The following is a 17,423-nucleotide window of genomic DNA, read 5'->3' as shown; positions in this document are numbered from 1 at the left end:
AAGAGACCACTGTACTTTTTAAAGCTGTTTGATTACTTAAAAACTCAGTTAAAAAACTGTCAGCCAAAACAAATTTATTAGTAAGGAAATTTATAAATGATTAATCAGTCTAAAGAATTAAACAATAAGATCATAGAATTTAGAGTTGGAAGGAATCTCACTTGACATTGGTTAAAGTCCCTTATTTTGTCTATGAAGAGACTTAGACCTAGACAGAGAAGTGATTTGTTCAAGGTTGAAAAGTTACTCAGGTTTCCAGGCTGGGACCAGAACCTAGATCTGAAATAAAACTATCAAAAATATTACATTAGTATTAACTCATTAATTGTTATAGTTTCTGAGTTTGTTTTTGTCATTCTTTTTACCTTTACTTGAAGTAATATCTAGTGTTCTAATTTAAAAAATTAGTAACTCTACATGTAAGTAAAATATTAGCATGCTATGCTTTCCTGCGTCTCACTGTTGTTCCTTATTTATGTTGTTTAGATCAGCAGGCATAAAAAATTTGACTGTGGGGTTTTGGTTACACAAGTAGCATCAACAGCAGCAGGTGCAATAGCACTACAGAGTTCAGGTAAGTAAGTTTTTCTTTTTAATATAATTATAATTATTTAAATAAAATGAACAATCCAATGAAAAAGTTAACTGGCATTGTCAAGTATGAGGATATTACTCTGAAGTTATTTTTTCCAAGTTAGGCCTTGGGTAAGAGAAAGTTACAGGGCTTCCTTTTTATCTCTTCTTGTCCATGAAATCCCACTGGAAATCTTCTTTTCCTGTGAACTCTATACAAATCAGAACAATGGCACATAATGAACTAAACTGAGAAATACTTGATGCTTTAAGTTGCCCTCATCTTATAAATCGAAAGGGTATCATCTTCTCTCTTGGCACAGTTGCATCTGAAAAGACTTTTTAATGCTCAGCTTCGGTGGCTTATGATGCATCAAAATTTACAATCAATAGGTTTTACACATACATACTATTTCCTTACTCCCTTTCTTCCTCTTTCTTTCTTGAAAGCTTCCCTCTTGCCACTTAACTTTCACCACTATCTTTGCAGTTTGCAGTTGGCATGCATCATCCACTATGGATTGGATTTCTAAGAAGTTCAAGTATTGGGGGTTTAAAATACCGTATCTTAAGATTATCTAAACCCTGAACTGGAAAGAAGATGTAGTCTCTAATAGAGATGCTATGATTATATTTCTCAAAAGTTGAGTTGATGAATCATAACGTTAGCGATCACTATTGATTCTCTTCTTAAATACAAATATTTTCCTACAGCATGTATTGAATATTTTTTGGCTGAATTAATTTGAATTACTTGTATTATGAAGCATGTTTTCTGGCAGAAGTTGTCCTAAGCCGAACCACTTTTTCTTTTCTTTCTTTTTTTTTTTTTTTTTTTTTTTTTACTTAGAATAAAATCCAATTTATTCAGTACTCAGAGAGCACATTAATGAAAGCATTTGGATTTATCTCAGGCTTCCCTGTTGATCAAGTTATTAAACTTCTGAACCTCATAATATCAAACTTTTCATGAGAAAGTTAAATGCAATTTTTCATAGGACAAAGTAAGGAAGACTAACACCCTTTGAATTCCTATGGTGTCTTACATATGATATTAGGAACTCTACAGATATGATGCCATTTATACTTCATGGAAACTCTTGAATATAGCACTATTTCAGTTTTAAAATGGGGGAACTGATGCTATCAGAAGTCAAGGGATTGTCCTAAAGACATACACCAATAAACTGTCGGTTTGTAGTTTGAACGCTGATAATCTCAATTTCAGAGCCTATATTCTTTTCATACTTAGGGGATGCTTTGTTCTCAGATGTTTTTATTATAAAACTACTGATTTGATGATTAGATGTTCTGTGTTACATGTTTCCATATGATATGATTCTTTATAAAGGAATTTAATAATCACTTTCATTTAGATACGTAGTATCTGACTCATGAGAATTTAAAGACTGTACTGAGCCAAAGTCGACTGAAATGGAGAAATATTATAACCACATGGAATTACAAAAAATTACAGTAAGGGAACCTATACTAATTGGGTGCCTACCCTGTCTCCTAATGCCTCCATCCGCGTGCGCGCACACACACACACACGGACACCACTTTCAGTCTGCCTTTCACTGTTGGTTCATTTGTAGGCAAAAGTGTAAACATTGTTTTTCAAAAAAAAAAAAAACATGCTCAGAGTTGTTATTGTCCAGAGGATAAAATAAGGGGCTCAAAATTCAGTTCAAAGGAAAATAATCTTTTGTAATTTCATCATTTAAAAAGTTTTATGATAATGAGGTATAAAAGTATATTAACAATAGCAAATATAATTTTTACCAAGGTTAGAGGTTATTATGTGTCTTTGGTTAGTGTGGACGAGTCTTGTCTGAGGGATAATTGTACCCTTCCTACATAATAGAAATAATATACTACAAACAGATGTAAAACAATTTTTTTTAGGGTTTGTTAATGCACTTATAACTGAATTATGGACCAATCTGGAATGTGGAAGAGATGATGTTAGAGTAACCCATCCCAGAGCTACTCCAGTGGATCCTATTGACCAAAGTTGTCAAAAGGTAAGAAATGATTTGATTTATTTAATAATGTATAGGCTTTAAGTGTATGTCTCAGAAATTAATTTATCCAGACTTTATTCAATTACAACCAGCAGCTTTTCCTAATTTTTTTTCTTTCCCCTCTTTTTTTCATTTCTAAATTTTAAAAATTCACAATAACTTATGTGAATAGTAAAAATACTAGGGAGTTATGTATGGAAGGCTGTTGTTTTTACATAATATTTTGTTATAAGTTTTCTTTCTTAATAAAGAGCAATAGTCACTAGGACATGTTACAAAACAAGCAAACACACAAAAACCCTGAAACAAAAACCAACCAATCAAAGTAAAAGAAATAAGGAAGCTTTTTGACCTTGAACTCAAATCTAATAGAAAATTTTTAGGGTTGTTTGAAGAAGGTGTAGGCAGAGAGAGGATGCCATCACTCAGAGTAATGTGGCAAAAATAATAAATAAATAATAACCCAGACTCTTAAGAACCCACACAATGTTCTGTTATAATTTGATGGCTTTTACATATTTAACATGTTCTCCAAATTTTACTAAAAAGAAACGATGATTCATGACTCTAACTTTATGGGAAATTTTCATTCAAATGATATCACAAAATTACCAAATTAAAACAAAAAATAGAAGTCTTCTTTCTTTAATGGAAGACTGTTTTTTTTTTCCAGTGGAAAACACAAACTCAAGAAAAATAACTTAAAAATCAGTTGTTTTTTTGAATGGCAAGAAATAGACAAAAAATAGAGGGGAGTCAATACAGATGAAAAGAATGGTACTGCTTGACATTCTAGATTTAACAGATATTTGCTCAAGGGCAAGTGTTGGTTCTCTACTGAAAATGCCACAGATATTAAAGAACCACAGAGGAATATTGTGATTGACCATGAATTCAACAGCTAAGATAAAATTGGCAGACTTCTTAAGAACTACGCTTACTGCCCTGTTTGGGTGGCTCAGTTATTTAGAGCTTCATCCCGTACACCAAAAAGGTTGTAGATTCGATTCCTGGTCAGGACACATACCTAGTTTGTGGGTTGGATCCCCAAGCAAGATCCATATGGGAGGCAACCGATTGATGTTTTTCTCTCACATCAATGTTTCTCTCTCTCTCTCTCCCTTCTTCTCTCTCTAAAATTAATAAATATATCAGGTGAGGATTAAAAAAAATGTGCTTACCAAAATTGACCTAATATAAACGAAAATCTGTTTTAATCATTTTTCTAGTGAACACTCTGGTGATTAGTGAATTTTTACAGTGTTTGCCTGTGTGGCTATAAAGTCTGTAGTTTTGATACAGTTCATTTTATAGTAATTCATAGACATATTATGCAAACATCGTTTCCTTGACATCAGTTTTTTTTTCCTCCTCTGTAGTGCATATTTTTAACATAGTGTTATCTTTAAGTAGGCATTCAGTAAACGGTGACTAGGCTATTACATTTATTTGTTCTATTTTATGTAAATATTATTACTATTCAAACAGATATTAATTTGAAACCATAAATATGTTATTTTCTTCTCAGAATTGGTTAGAAATTTCATCTTCATGTTATGGAATATTTATGGGAAAAAGAAAAGCTTTTAAAAATTTTGATGTGAGTTCATTTTTCATCCTATAGCAGCATTTGTTAAAATCCAGTGTTAAGCTACTGTTAAGTAACATGGTTTCTGGTCTGATAAGGGGAGGGGTATAAAATGGACTCTTCCTTCCAGGTTCTCAAAGAAGGCCTATGGAGCAAGGGTAATATTCTTAAATTGTGTCTGAAGATTTTGTAGTGGTTTGTATTGAGTAACCTTAGCCTGGAAATAAGAAAAGGAAGATTAGTTTACGACCAATTTTATGATTGTGTGTTTTTGGCCAAGCCACTTCAGTTCTCTGGTCCTCCGGTTTGCCCATCTATTAAATGAGAGATTGAATTAACTCTTCTTTTTATTTCATAATGCTCTGACTTTAGTGAAAAGTCTCAATTTGATTCTTAATTTTTCTGAGTCTAATAAAGTTTTTTAAAAACAACAAGCAGGAAATTTAGTAGTTACAAATAAGTACAATTAATACAAACAAAAACAAAAACCCAAAAAACCCTAACATGTAGGTATTGGCAAAATATAGGGCTTCTGGAGTTGGATAGAGTTAACTGGAAAGCCTACTAGAATAAAACTGTTGTGAAAGCTGATGAATGGGATAATGAGTGTGTGAGAGGGAGGAGGAGAACGTATGTAGACAAGAAAAGTTTGTTTATGTGGCAGTCACTTGAAGAAGACTACAGGCAGATTTTTTAAAAAAATGATTAATTATTGTTGTTCTATTACAGCTGTTTCATTTTTTCCCCCATTGCTCTCCCCTCTCCCATCCCCCACTAGTCAATCCCCGTCCTGTTGTCCATGTCCATGGGTCATTTATACTAGTTTTTTGACCCACTCTTTCCCCTTCTTTCCACTCTTCTCCCTCCTCCCCTCTGGTCACTGTCAGTCTACCCCTTGTTTCGATTCCTCTGGTTCTATTTCGCTTATTTCTTTGTTTTGTTCATTAGGTTCCTGTATTAGGTGAAATAATATGGTATTTGTCTTTCACCATCTGGCTTATTTCACTTAGCATAAAGAAAGAAGGAAGTCTGACCTTTCTCGACAGCATGGATGGAACTGGAGAACATTATGCTAAATGAAATAAACACAGTCAGATTTGATTGAAGTAGTGACTTCATACTGGGGAATAATGGGAAATGAGGCCTTTGAGCCTGTGAAGAGAAGAAAGGGTCAATCAGTAAAGGCCTTGAAAGTCATGTTAAGGAGTTAGTTTGGATGCTTAGTGATGGGTAAGCACCGCATGCTCTTGCACAGGAGCTCCAAAGAAAAATTTTCAGGTGGTTTCTAAGACAAAATGAGACTGGAAGCTTAAAAACTTCACAGAGAGATTAACTTGGGAACATTGTACCAGAAAATGAGCTTTTAACATTAATTATACTTAGATTAGCTGGATTTCCAGTGAATGTAGTTAAAGGATAAAGATAGCTTTGTGACAAAAGTGAAGAATATATAGAATTTATTATCTTGTCCAGAGACCCTAAGTATTATTTTCTGATATTTTTTTACACATCAGATGTAACAAATACAAACAATGAGAAAGATGAATCTTTTTTTTTCTTAGAACAAAACTTTTCAAGAGATACATGTTATTTTAAAGTATTTTTTGACTCTCAAGGTTGTTCTATTACAATAGTTATGAATTGTCAACACATACATTATTGTTCATGTTAACTATTTTGTACTTATTATATATATATATATTTGTATTTCACACTTATGTGGATTAATTAGGTTTCTTTAAAAATTAATTCTTATAGTCATACTGCTATAAAACTTTATATTAATGATTCTTCTGTGGATGTGGTTTAAAAAAATGAATTGTTTAAATGACTTTTCCCTCTGCCTCCCCTAGTCTTTTTTAGCACTGGTGAACTTCTTATCTTACCCTGCTATTTATGAGCTGGTAGGCAATCAGGATCTCCCTAATAAAGCGGAATATTCTCTTCGTGAAGTTCCTACATGTATTATTGTAAGTAATTCTCTTTTAATTTTTATTCTTTATAAATGATACTTTTGGACTTTTGTAGTAAAAATGCAATTTGACAGAAAAAAAAGGAACAGTTTAATGACACTTAAAGACTGATATGTTTACCCACTGACTATCAGCTTCTAAATTATCTGAATGGAATCTTTGACCCACGCCACCTAACAGTTTCAATGCCTATTGGAATGAATACAAGGTTAATACTCCCCAATAAGAAAAGAGATTTGGAAAATAAAATATGTGTGAATTATTTTTAGATGACTTTATTATGTTATTAGTCACACCAGTGCTGCTCCTTTATTGGCTAGGATGATTAGAAATAAATTGTATTCAAGAAGTACAATACATTTTCTCCTTATATTTTAATGAACTACATATTAACTGCCCCTTGAGGGCAGTATATACATATTTATTTCATTTGAGATTTATTTCATAATCATAATTCCAGACTGGTAACTTGTTTTAATTGTCCAGAGGTATTTAGTTCCTCATCTTTGGGTGAGTCTATGAATTAACACACATAGATATGTATATATGCATTATAAAGAATTATTTGATTAATATTGAAATTTCCCTTGGCTGCTGTGGCTCAGTGGACTGAGCATCGGCCTGCGAACCAAGTGTCGCTGGTTCCATTCCCAGTCAGGGCACATGACTAGGTTGCACATCATGTCCCCAGTTGAGGGCGCAAGTGAGAGGCAACCACACAGTGATGTTTCCCTCCCTCTTTCTCCTTTCACCTCTCTCTAAAAATAAATAAATAAACTAACAAATAAATAAAAACATTATTTAAAAAAATTACTGAAATTCCACTATTAATCCTTACTTTTTATTTTTCTGGTCACTGTCTTGTGTGGTGGCGGTGGTGACGGCGGTGGTGGTGGTGTGTGTGTGTTTTACACAGTTTTGCTCTTTTGAATACTTATAGTTCTTGTTAACTCTATAAACATTTAAAAATTTTAAAACTTTATATGGAAAATATTTGAAATTTTACGTGAGTAAAATATAAAGATAGGTACTTCTCTCATCACTTTTATATTCTCTAGTCCTTGAAGTGTGCCAATTTTATCTTGTGCTTACTCGTATCATGGCACTTCTTATGTAGTTTATAATTAGCCATTTATGTACCTGTCTTTCCTTTAACTTAATTTGCCACCTTGTGGCATTTGGCGGAATTAATCCACTCATCCTTATTGTTACTCTCTTCTGTGATTGTGTTACTACTGGTTTTTTCCAGCTTCTCTAGCCTCTCCTGCATGGTCTCCTTTGTGGATTTCTCTTCCCTCTGTCTTACGTCCTCCAGGCTGATTGCATCCAGTTCCTTGGATTCAGTTGTGCAATGACAGTTCTTATCACTCGCTTGGCTGCCAGATCTATGTCCATATTTCTACGAGATAATGGACATTAGGAAAACTCATGGGCATCTTAGTTTTACTGTATCTATAATGTTTTCTCTATCCTAAATCAATTCCATTTCCTATTTTTCTATCTCAGCAAATGACACCATCCTCTTTCTATAGATGCAATGAATTATCATTCATAGATTATTACCTCCATAATAACTTTATTGTACTTACTTTCTGTTACTATTAAGACCACCTTAGTTGAGACCCTCATTTATTTCTAAATTACTTCAGTGGGATCCTAATTGCTGTTTTCTTCCAGCCTCAACTTGTAATTTCTTCTCACACTAATTTATCAACAAAGTGGTCCTTTAAAAATGAAAACCAGATGCAGTCATTCTGTTTAAAATCTGATTTACCTTTGCCTCCACACAAAGTCCATAGTCCTTTGCATGGCATTCAGCTTCTCCTTATTTCTCAAAGCCTCCATTTTTTTCCCATCTTACCTTCCACTCTCTAACATCCATATTTTTTCAATACGTTTCTTTCTTTCTCTGAAGTCTGGAAGGTACATAACCTTGCTTTTTGGCTAGAGAGCAGCTCCTCATTCTTCAGGACTTATTCTAGCTTTACTCTTTCTGTGAAGTCTTTTCTGTCCTTCTTTGGACACCTTTCTAGTGGGTTCCTCTTGACTGTACTTTCATAGGTAGCACCTTGTCCATGAGTACAGCACATGTCACACTATTTTATATTATTTTTGTATTGTTTCTCCTAATAGACCAGAAGATCCATGAGGAGAGGAACCATTCTTATTTGTCTTTTGGCCTGAATGCCTAACAAGTGTGGGTTTTTTGTTTATTTGTTTATTTTTTGCTACTAAGAGCATGGTAGGTTCTCAGTAACATCACTGTTTAATTATTTGTTATTGTCTAGACCTAGACTCTTAATGACTTGGGTCCTTCTTAGGTTTTATTCAAAATGATTTAATTCAGTAACTTTTTCTTTTCTTTGGAAATCCCATGATGGCAGGAACCCTAGGAAGTAATGGTGAAATATGGTGTGTGTGTGTCTGTGTGTGCTTGTGTGTAAGTGTGAGTACACATATTCAAGAATGTGTGCACTTTATTTTGTGGCCATTTTCTAACTTACTGGGTTGGCCAAAATATCTGTTTAGTTTTTCCTGAAAAATAAAAGACACATTTTTCATTTTCACCAATAACTTTATTGATTTGGATATTTTGAGCATGTCAGCTATCTCCAGCATGGTATAACATTGACTGTCCTCAATTAATGTCTCTAATTTGTCACTATCAACTTCAACTGGTCTACTCGACCGTGGAACATCGTCCAGCAAGAAGTCTCTGGCACAAAACTTCACAAACCATTTTTGACATGTTCAATTAGTCATAGCATCTTCTCCATACACTGCACAGATCTTTTTTTGAATTTCAGTTGCATTTTTACCTTTCTTGAAATAATAAAGCATAAGATGCCAAAAATGTTGCATATTTTCTTCCATCTTCAATATTAAAATGGCTACACAAAAATTCACCAATTTTGAAGTTTTTTAAAATGCACGCTGATATGACAGCTGTCACAATACAATCTAACAAAATTGTTTTGAATGAAATTAAAGACAACTAAGTGCTACTAGAGCCATTTTATGGAAAAAAACAAATATTTTGGCCAACCCAATAAATTAAAATATAGTATAATGAACTCCCATATACCAACCAGTAAACTTTTAACTTTTATCACTATTCCGACCATCTATTCCCCTATTATTTTCCAGTTTTCTCTCTTTTACTCCTGTTTTTTCTTTTTTTCCCCTTAACTGGAGAATTGTAAAGTATATTTTGGGCATAATGTAAATATATCTGTAAATATCTCTGACTGATATGGACTTTTTTGGGTTTTATTTTGGTTTGAATTACCACCTTGTAAACTTTTATCATATATTAAAGATTAGGCAGCTGTAATCCCTTAATGTTATTTAATATGTTGTCAGTGTAGAAGTTTCCTTTGTTGTCTCAAAAATATCTTTTTTTACAGTTGGTCAGGTCAAAATCCAAACAAGGTCCACATGTAGCATTCAGTCATTATGTCTTATATGTCTCTTTTATTCTAAAACAGTTCTTACTCTCTTTTTGTTTTCATGTCATTGATTTATTGGAGGAACTGAGCTATTTGTCCTGGGTTACTGAGTCATTGTTTTATTAGGAGATGTAAATTGGTGATTCTGTATTGGTTTTATATTTAACTAGAATTATTTAATAAAGGAAACCCTGAAATACAATTTTTTCAGAAATGGCAGAACAAGTGCTTGATTTTTCTATTTTTAAATAAATTTTTAGAGTAATGAATTGGTGTTTTAGTATCTCCAAAAGGGAAGTTTTATTATCATTATGAACTTTAATTTTTTACATGTGCATGTTTCAATCCCATGCAGTAATTAACTCTTTCTAATGTCCATGATATCCCTTCTTTGGTTACTAAGTCTTTTTCACATGTATTTATCAGTATTTAATAGTTTGCTTTCTTCTAGAAGATGCTCCAGACTTATTGTATACATTTTCTGGCTCAGGCCTGGAATCAGCCTTATTTCTTTCAGTAGAAATTAGAACTTAGAAACTATAACATGGGTACTAGGAATGTTCACTGTTTAGGGATGTCGTTATTACTAGTCCTTTCAGTGGATAGGCAAGGGGAAAAAGATGACATTTTTTAAAGAGAAAAATTAATCTTGAGCCTATATTGATATTTTTTCTTATTTGCTTTTTACTTATTTATTTCCTCTTTCACTGAAAAAACTTGGTTCCTAATGCATGAACAAAATTACTTGTTTTATTGTATAACATACACATAATAGTTTCAAAATAAGATTAGTGAATGCACACTGACATTTCTTTTCAGTTAGTTTTGTCCTTAGAATACATGCCACTGGGGATTCACTATCAAAATATTGTGATTTAAAATCATTTGAAGTAAATAAAGCTTTACTTGGTCTTGTTATCCACTAATTTAATAATAGGTTTGTTTTAGAATGTTTGAAATTTAGATATGTTGTTTTCCTTTGGTCTTAATTTTGTCTTTTAAATTAGAGAAAACTTTGTTATTTCCATATATAACAAGGTATATTCACAGAATGTTCTTACATATTAATTTCATTTTTTCCCATAGGATTTGATTTTCAATATAATAGCTACTAGTCACATGTAGATATTTAACTTTTGATTATTTACAAATAAATAAAATTAGAAATTTATTTTTATCTTTAATTTTTATCCACATGTCTAGTTGTTAAGTGCCCATTAAGCCTCTGTGGCTAATGGCTACCATATTGGACAGCACACAGAGAGAGAACAGTTCCATCACTGCAGACGGTTTTATTCTGCAGCACTGCTTCACAGCTAACAGCTTTTATTCGTTTTTGATTTAGACTCTGTCCCTTTGGAAAAGAGTATATTTTCTTTTCCCCCAGATTCCTTAAACAAAAGATAGTATGCTATAAATACCATCCAGCCCTCTGCATTTTTAAAAATTCTATTATCTTTGAGATTACTTTATAGCAGTATATAGAGCTCTTCCTCATCCTTTTTTATAGTACTTAGTACTGTAATACATCCTTTTGCATAGTATTCTGTTGTGTGGATGTTCTGTGGTTTATTCATCCAGTTGTCTATTGGTGGAAACTTACTTTCTTTAAGTTTTTGCTCTTATAAATTATGCCAAAATTTAAAGCCTTGGCTTATACTACATTGTATTTACCAGTGTGTGTGTATTTTTTCCTATTGCTGCATAACACATTGCTACCAAATTAACAAATTTAAACCACCCATTTATTAGTTCTCAGTTTTGTAGGTCAGAAGTACAGCACTGTGTGCCTGAGTTTTCTGCTTAGAGTATTACAAGGCTGAAATCAAGGTGTTAACCAGTGCTTTTCTGGAGGTGTTGGGGAAATATCCACTTCCAAATTCATTCTTGTTCAATTTCTTACAGCTGTGGGACTGAAGTACCTGGTTTGCTGCTAGCTGTCAATCAGGGGCTGCCCTCAGGGCTTTGTTCTGTGGCCCCTGCCATGTCTGCAGTGAAGAACCTCCCTCATATCAAATCCTTCTCATGCTTTGTATATCTCTGACTTCCTCTTCTGTGATCAGCCTGAGAACACGCTTTGCTTTTCGATGGCTCGATGATGAGATCATGGCCATCCTGATAATCTCCTATTTTAAATACAACTAATTAGGAACTAATTGCATATGCAAAAATCTTTTCACTAGTGCAGTACCTTTTGAGTGTTTAAGACCTGAGAATCTTGGGGCTCTCTTGGAATTCTGCCTACCTTTGGGCTAAATTTCTAGAAGTGGTATAACCAGGTTGAAAGGTAAATCCACATGTAGTTTTGGTATATATTGCTAGGTTTTTATCCACAGGGAATAATCTCTTCTGCATTCCCATTAATAAAATGATATAGTGCTTGTTTCCTGGCAAGCTCACTAAGATTATATGTGTTCAGGGATTTAGATATTTGTCTGTCTGACAGAAGAGAAATGTTAATTTATATTCTTCTCATTATGAACTGAATATCTTTTCATATGTTTAATGGTCAATGACATTTATTCCTTTCTTTATGGGCTTTCAGTTTATTTTTGCTGTTTTTCTATTTGCTTTACTCATTTTCTTCTTAATATTAGGGAATTCATTATATTTTAGGTATATTTGCTCTAAAGTTTTCATGGTTTTGCATTGGTTATCCACCAAAACTATAGGCCCTGCAAATCACTCTCTAGTTGTACTTTAGTATATTAAAGGGGAATGACACAAATATTCTTTTTCTGTAACACAGCAGTTCTCAACCATTTTCATCTCATGGCACACATAAATTAATTACAAAAATTCTGTGGCACAGCACAAAAAAATTTTGTCCAATCTGACAAAAAATAGGTATGATTTGGATTCATTCAAATTGGATGGCTGTTGTTGTGTTGCCTGCTGTCATTTTATTAATTTGACAATCTAAGGGAAAAGGGGTCAGTGCCCCTGACTAAGAGCCGGGTATTGCATGTTTTAAATTCTTGTGATACGCCATTGGGCCTCTTGCGGCACCTGTTGAAAATCACTGCTCTAACAGGTACAATTTTCAATTGCTTTTCAATTACATAAGTGGTATATTACCTAGGACCCCTTTGGTTACTGGAGAAAATAAATTTGAGTTAGTTTAGGCAAAAGAAGAAATATGTTGACTTTCATAACCAACCTGTAGGAAAATCAAGGACAAATGGAAATAGAACTTTGAAGGTAGTAGTATCTGTCTGTCCCTCTGTTGATCCCCACTGCTCCACCCACCCTGCATGCTTTCTTATTATTGCTGTCCATCTTGGTTTTATTGAGAGGCATTTACATAGTGTAGTTGTTATGAGTTTGTTTTCTGAAGCCGGACTGCTTCTGGTTCTGCCTCTCATGTTCTGTGTGACCTTGGATAAGTAAGACCTTATGTTTCTCCTCTGTTAAAAGAGGGCAATAACATTCCTATCTCCGGGTTGTTGTGACAATTAAATGAATTGAATTAAATGAAACATGAAAGATTAATTGCCTGGCAGATAAATGCTATATAATTGTTTGCTATAATTATCATTTCTCCAGATGGTATTCTCTATAGGAGAGGGCATAGGGCTTCTGTTCTCCATATTGGCATCTTTACCATCTCCCACTGTATTAGTTTCCTAGAGATTCCATAACAAATTACCATAAACCAGGTGTCTTAAAACAACAGAATTTATTGTCTCACAGTTCTGGATGCCAGAAATCTGAAATCAATATGTCAGTAGGGCCACATTTCCTCCAAAGGGTCCAGGGCAGAAGCCTTCCTTGCCACTTCCACCTTCTAGGTGTTGCCGCCATTTCGTGGTTTGTTGCTGCATTACTTTACTTTCTGCCTCCATTTTCACAAGTCTGCCTTAAATATTTTAGTCTGTCTTTGTTTTTTTAAAATTATTTTATTTGTTTTCATCATGATTTATTCCCCCTAGACACTCTTCCACCTCCACCCACCCCTCTCTCCCCCACAAGCTCCACAACGTTGTCCATGTCCATGAGTTCCTTCTATGGTTTTTCCTTTTTGCTCAATCCCTCTGCGCCCTGCCCCTCCCCCAGAGCTGTCAGCCTGTGCTCTATGAGTGTCTCTATTTTGGTAATTCAGTTTGTTCATTAGATTCTACATATGAGTGAAATCATATGGTACTTGTCTTTCTCGGACTGGCTCATTTCAGTTAACAATGTTATCCATGTGCATCAATGCTGTCACAAAGGATCAAATTTTCTTCTTTTTTATGGCTGATTTAGTGTTCCATTGTGTAAATGTACCATAGCTGTCTTACTCACTTGGACACTTGGGCTGCTTCCAAATTTGGCTCTTGTAAATAACACTGCAATGAACATAGGGGTGCTTATGTTCTCTCTTTTTATTTTATTTTATTTTATTATATTTTATTGATTATGCTGTTACAGTCCCGATTTTTCCTCCTTTGCTTCCCGCCACCCAGCACCCCCTACTCCCTCAGGTAATCTCCCCACCATTGTTCATGTCCATGGGTCATGTGTATAAGTTCTTTGGCTACTTAATTTCCTATGCTGCACTTTATAGCCCCATAGCTATACTGTAACTACCTATTTGTAATTCTTAAACCCCTCACCTCTTCACCCATTCTTCCCCATGCTACTCTATCTGGCAACCATCAAAACATTCTCTGTATCCATGATTCTGTCTCTGTTCTTCTTATTGCTTAGTTTGTTTTTTAGGTTCAAATGTTGATATGTATTTTATGCCATTTTATTGTTCATAGTTTTGATCTTCTTTTTCTTAAATAAGTCCCTTTAACATTTCATATAATAATGGTTTGGTGATGATGGGCTCCTTTAGTTTTTTCTTGTCTGGGAAGCTCTTTGTCAGGTAGCACAAACGTGGTCATTGAGACAAGTGTAGGCAGAGTATGCACTTAAGTATATATTTATATAGAATAGATAAATATTTCTCTTTGCTTTTCCAGTTGTGGTCTCATTATGCCCTACTAAATTATTAAACATTTTCTCAAGCTGGGTAATATCTTTAAGAAAAGACAGAGTTTCAGACTACTTTTTGAGAGTCCCAAGCCTAGGTTGTTGCACCAGGTTGTTGCTGGGAAGCTGTTGATTTAGGGACTCGCCTTACTGACACGCATTGCAGTGCTTAGAAACTGAAGTTCTCCTTAAGGCAGGCTTCCCAGGTGTTTTGTTTTGTCCCCTAAGTGGTGATTCATCAATGTAATCCTCTTTGAAGAAGAAATTATTTACTGTAACATTTGTTTTCTGAAAATGCATTATCATTGATAGATGGCTGCAATCTACTTTTCTGTTAGCTTGTTGGTAATACATTCTCTGTTTTTTCTCTCGTTACAATATCTAGTACTTAGATTCAGAGCTAGAACTTTAGAGTCACAAGGTATCATCGGCTATCAAATAGTCTAAACTTAATAATCAGATAACTGTTCCAATTTCAGTCACTTATACTACTACCCTAGGAATGAACAGGTATCTATAAAAATGCTTTTAGAAATTGCTAGGCACAGAACTAATTGACAGTATCCCTCCTCTCAGGTAAGAGAAAGCTAGTGATACATAATCAATTCCAGCTCAATCTGTTAAGATATACTATGGCAGAAAGTGATATAGATAATTTCTTAAATATTATAATATTGCACAATTAAAATATCTAGATATTTGGAGGAGAACTACATAGCAAACAAGTTCCTCCATATGTCTGCTGCAAAGACTACTTATTTAGTAGTATTTAGGTGCCTGGGCAAAATCAAGGGGAGTTATTTGGCTCTGTCACCTGAGCTAAATCAGGACTGTCAGAGTGGAAAAATTAGTAAAGGGATGGAGAAAGCAGTGGGTCAATTAATGAGAGTATAAATATGAAGCTGGAAATTTGAATGAGCTTTATTCAGTCATAATGTTTGAAACAAGGATTGCCCAGCTAAGCAGAAGACAACAATGACAGATTATTTTAAGAGCTCAATCTTTTTATTCTTGATAGTTAGGCAGTTTATTTACTATTTGATGATTGTAAAAATACTGACACATTTTAAAAAGTTATCTGTAGAATGGTAAATGCATTCCTAAGTGTTGGGTATACACTTTTACTAGGTAAGTTTACATACAATCTGGTTTTTACTATGTTTCGATCATTATGTTTTAAATGTGACTTTGAGATATCCATTACGTCCACCTCCTTACAAACTCATTCCCCGGCTTCTTACTTATTTGATGATATGCTCTTTGTTATATCACTCACATATTACATGGCTTTACTCCTTAGTAAAACCTTTCTTTTGCCCTAGTGGTCCCAGAATTATCTTGAATTTAAACTGACTGGCAGGTAGAAAATTTCTTGGTCAGGAAAATGAGCAAAGTGAGAGACAAGTGTTTGTCTATGAATAAGTTTCTTAGGCCTGAACCCAAAGGTATACACAAAAGCAGGGCATTATAGAAAGAAAGGCCTTTACAGAGTGCTCAAAAATTGTGTGGTAGGTTGAAATTGTCAATTTTTGGGACAACTGGTGGCACGTAGGTCATCAGATTTTTTCTGCTCTTGCATTGGTGATGTTTATGCCTGACTACCCATTGCAACAACTTGGGGAGCTTTTAAAAGGATTTTAATGCCAGAATCATACCCCCACTGATAGTGACTAAGTTGTTCCAGAATAGGCCCTGGACACATGTCTGTCTGTCTATTTCTCTGTCAAGTTCTCTGGGTGATTCCAATGTTTAACCAGGGTTGGTAACCACTGATTTACATAAAGAGAGAATATATATTAACAAAATCTTGAATAGTTATTAGGTAAAACTGTTCATGCTTCACATTTGTAGATTTCATATTTGATTTCAAAGTAATTTACATTTTTAGCAGTTTAATCAGTATTTAACTGGCTGCCTAAGCTGATCACACAGTACTAGAATGGGATATAAATTAGCAATTCTCTACTTTGGCAAACATTAGATAATTTATTTCAGGAACTTTCATAAATCTTAATGCCCAGGTCATACTCATAGCAGTTAACTCAGAATCTTTAGGGATGAGACTCAGGCATTATTTTTTTAACAGGTACCTGGATGATTAAAATGTAAAGCCAAGTTTGAGAACCACAGATCTAAATAAATTTCTAAAAATATTCTTATTTATTGTTTTTCTGTTACAGTTGTCCCACTTTTTCCCCCTTTGCTCCCCCGACCCTGCTCATCCCTTCTCCCACAGTCAGTCCCCACCCTGTTGTCCATGTCCTTGAGTCATTTTACTAGTTCCTTGACTTCGATATCCCACGTAGATAAATTTTTGTTGATCTGATTTTCTTTTAAATGGTTTCAGTTAAGCACAGTCTCATTCTAACTCTTTCTCTTTCAGGATATTATTGATAGACTTATAATTTTGAATTCTGAAGCTAAGATTCATTCTTTATTCAACTATGAACAATCACACATCTTTGGTCTAAGGTAAGATGCTAAGTTTTACTTGAGATATATTTTGATATTACAGAAACACGAAAAAACATCTGTTCTATATACTTTCAAAAAGCATTTAAAATAAACTGATTTTTAAAGCGTATTTAAAAGTAATTTACCTTCCTGTAGTATTACATACAGAGTAAATTTTAGCCATTAGATTTCCTATTATGGCCTTTGTCTACATTTAGGTTTTGTATTATTACAGTGCCTTCCACTCTTGTTAGATTTATAAGAGGCATTTTGCAGACTATACAGTCTACTCATTAGTGAACTGGGGCTTCCTGGTTTGGTATTAGATTGGACTCTCACCATAATATAGTCTTGAAAGCGGCCTAGACATGCCTGATTTATCTTGAGGACCAAATTTTGC

General features: G+C 34.0%; 1 protein-coding gene across 1 annotated transcript in view; it reads left to right on the top strand.

Moving 5' to 3' along the window:
- TBC1D32 (TBC1 domain family member 32) overlaps positions 1-17,423 on the top strand; it is a 168,495-nt gene that overhangs the window by 61,883 nt on the left and 89,189 nt on the right. The window contains exons 19-22 of the mRNA XM_090280627.1: positions 487-574; positions 2,482-2,600; positions 6,042-6,158; positions 16,953-17,041. Of these exons, the coding sequence (XP_090136753.1) occupies positions 487-574; positions 2,482-2,600; positions 6,042-6,158; positions 16,953-17,041 (413 nt within the window). The remainder of the gene's footprint in view (positions 1-486; positions 575-2,481; positions 2,601-6,041; positions 6,159-16,952; positions 17,042-17,423) is intronic.

This window comes from Furipterus horrens, unplaced genomic scaffold (assembly GCF_987537825.1).
Source record: "Furipterus horrens unplaced genomic scaffold, mFurHor1.1.pri manual_scaffold_6, whole genome shotgun sequence".
In the NCBI taxonomy this organism is placed as follows: Eukaryota; Metazoa; Chordata; class Mammalia; order Chiroptera; family Furipteridae; genus Furipterus; species Furipterus horrens.
Note: the sequence above shows the minus strand (reverse complement) of the source record. Positions and strands in the feature narration are given on the sequence as shown.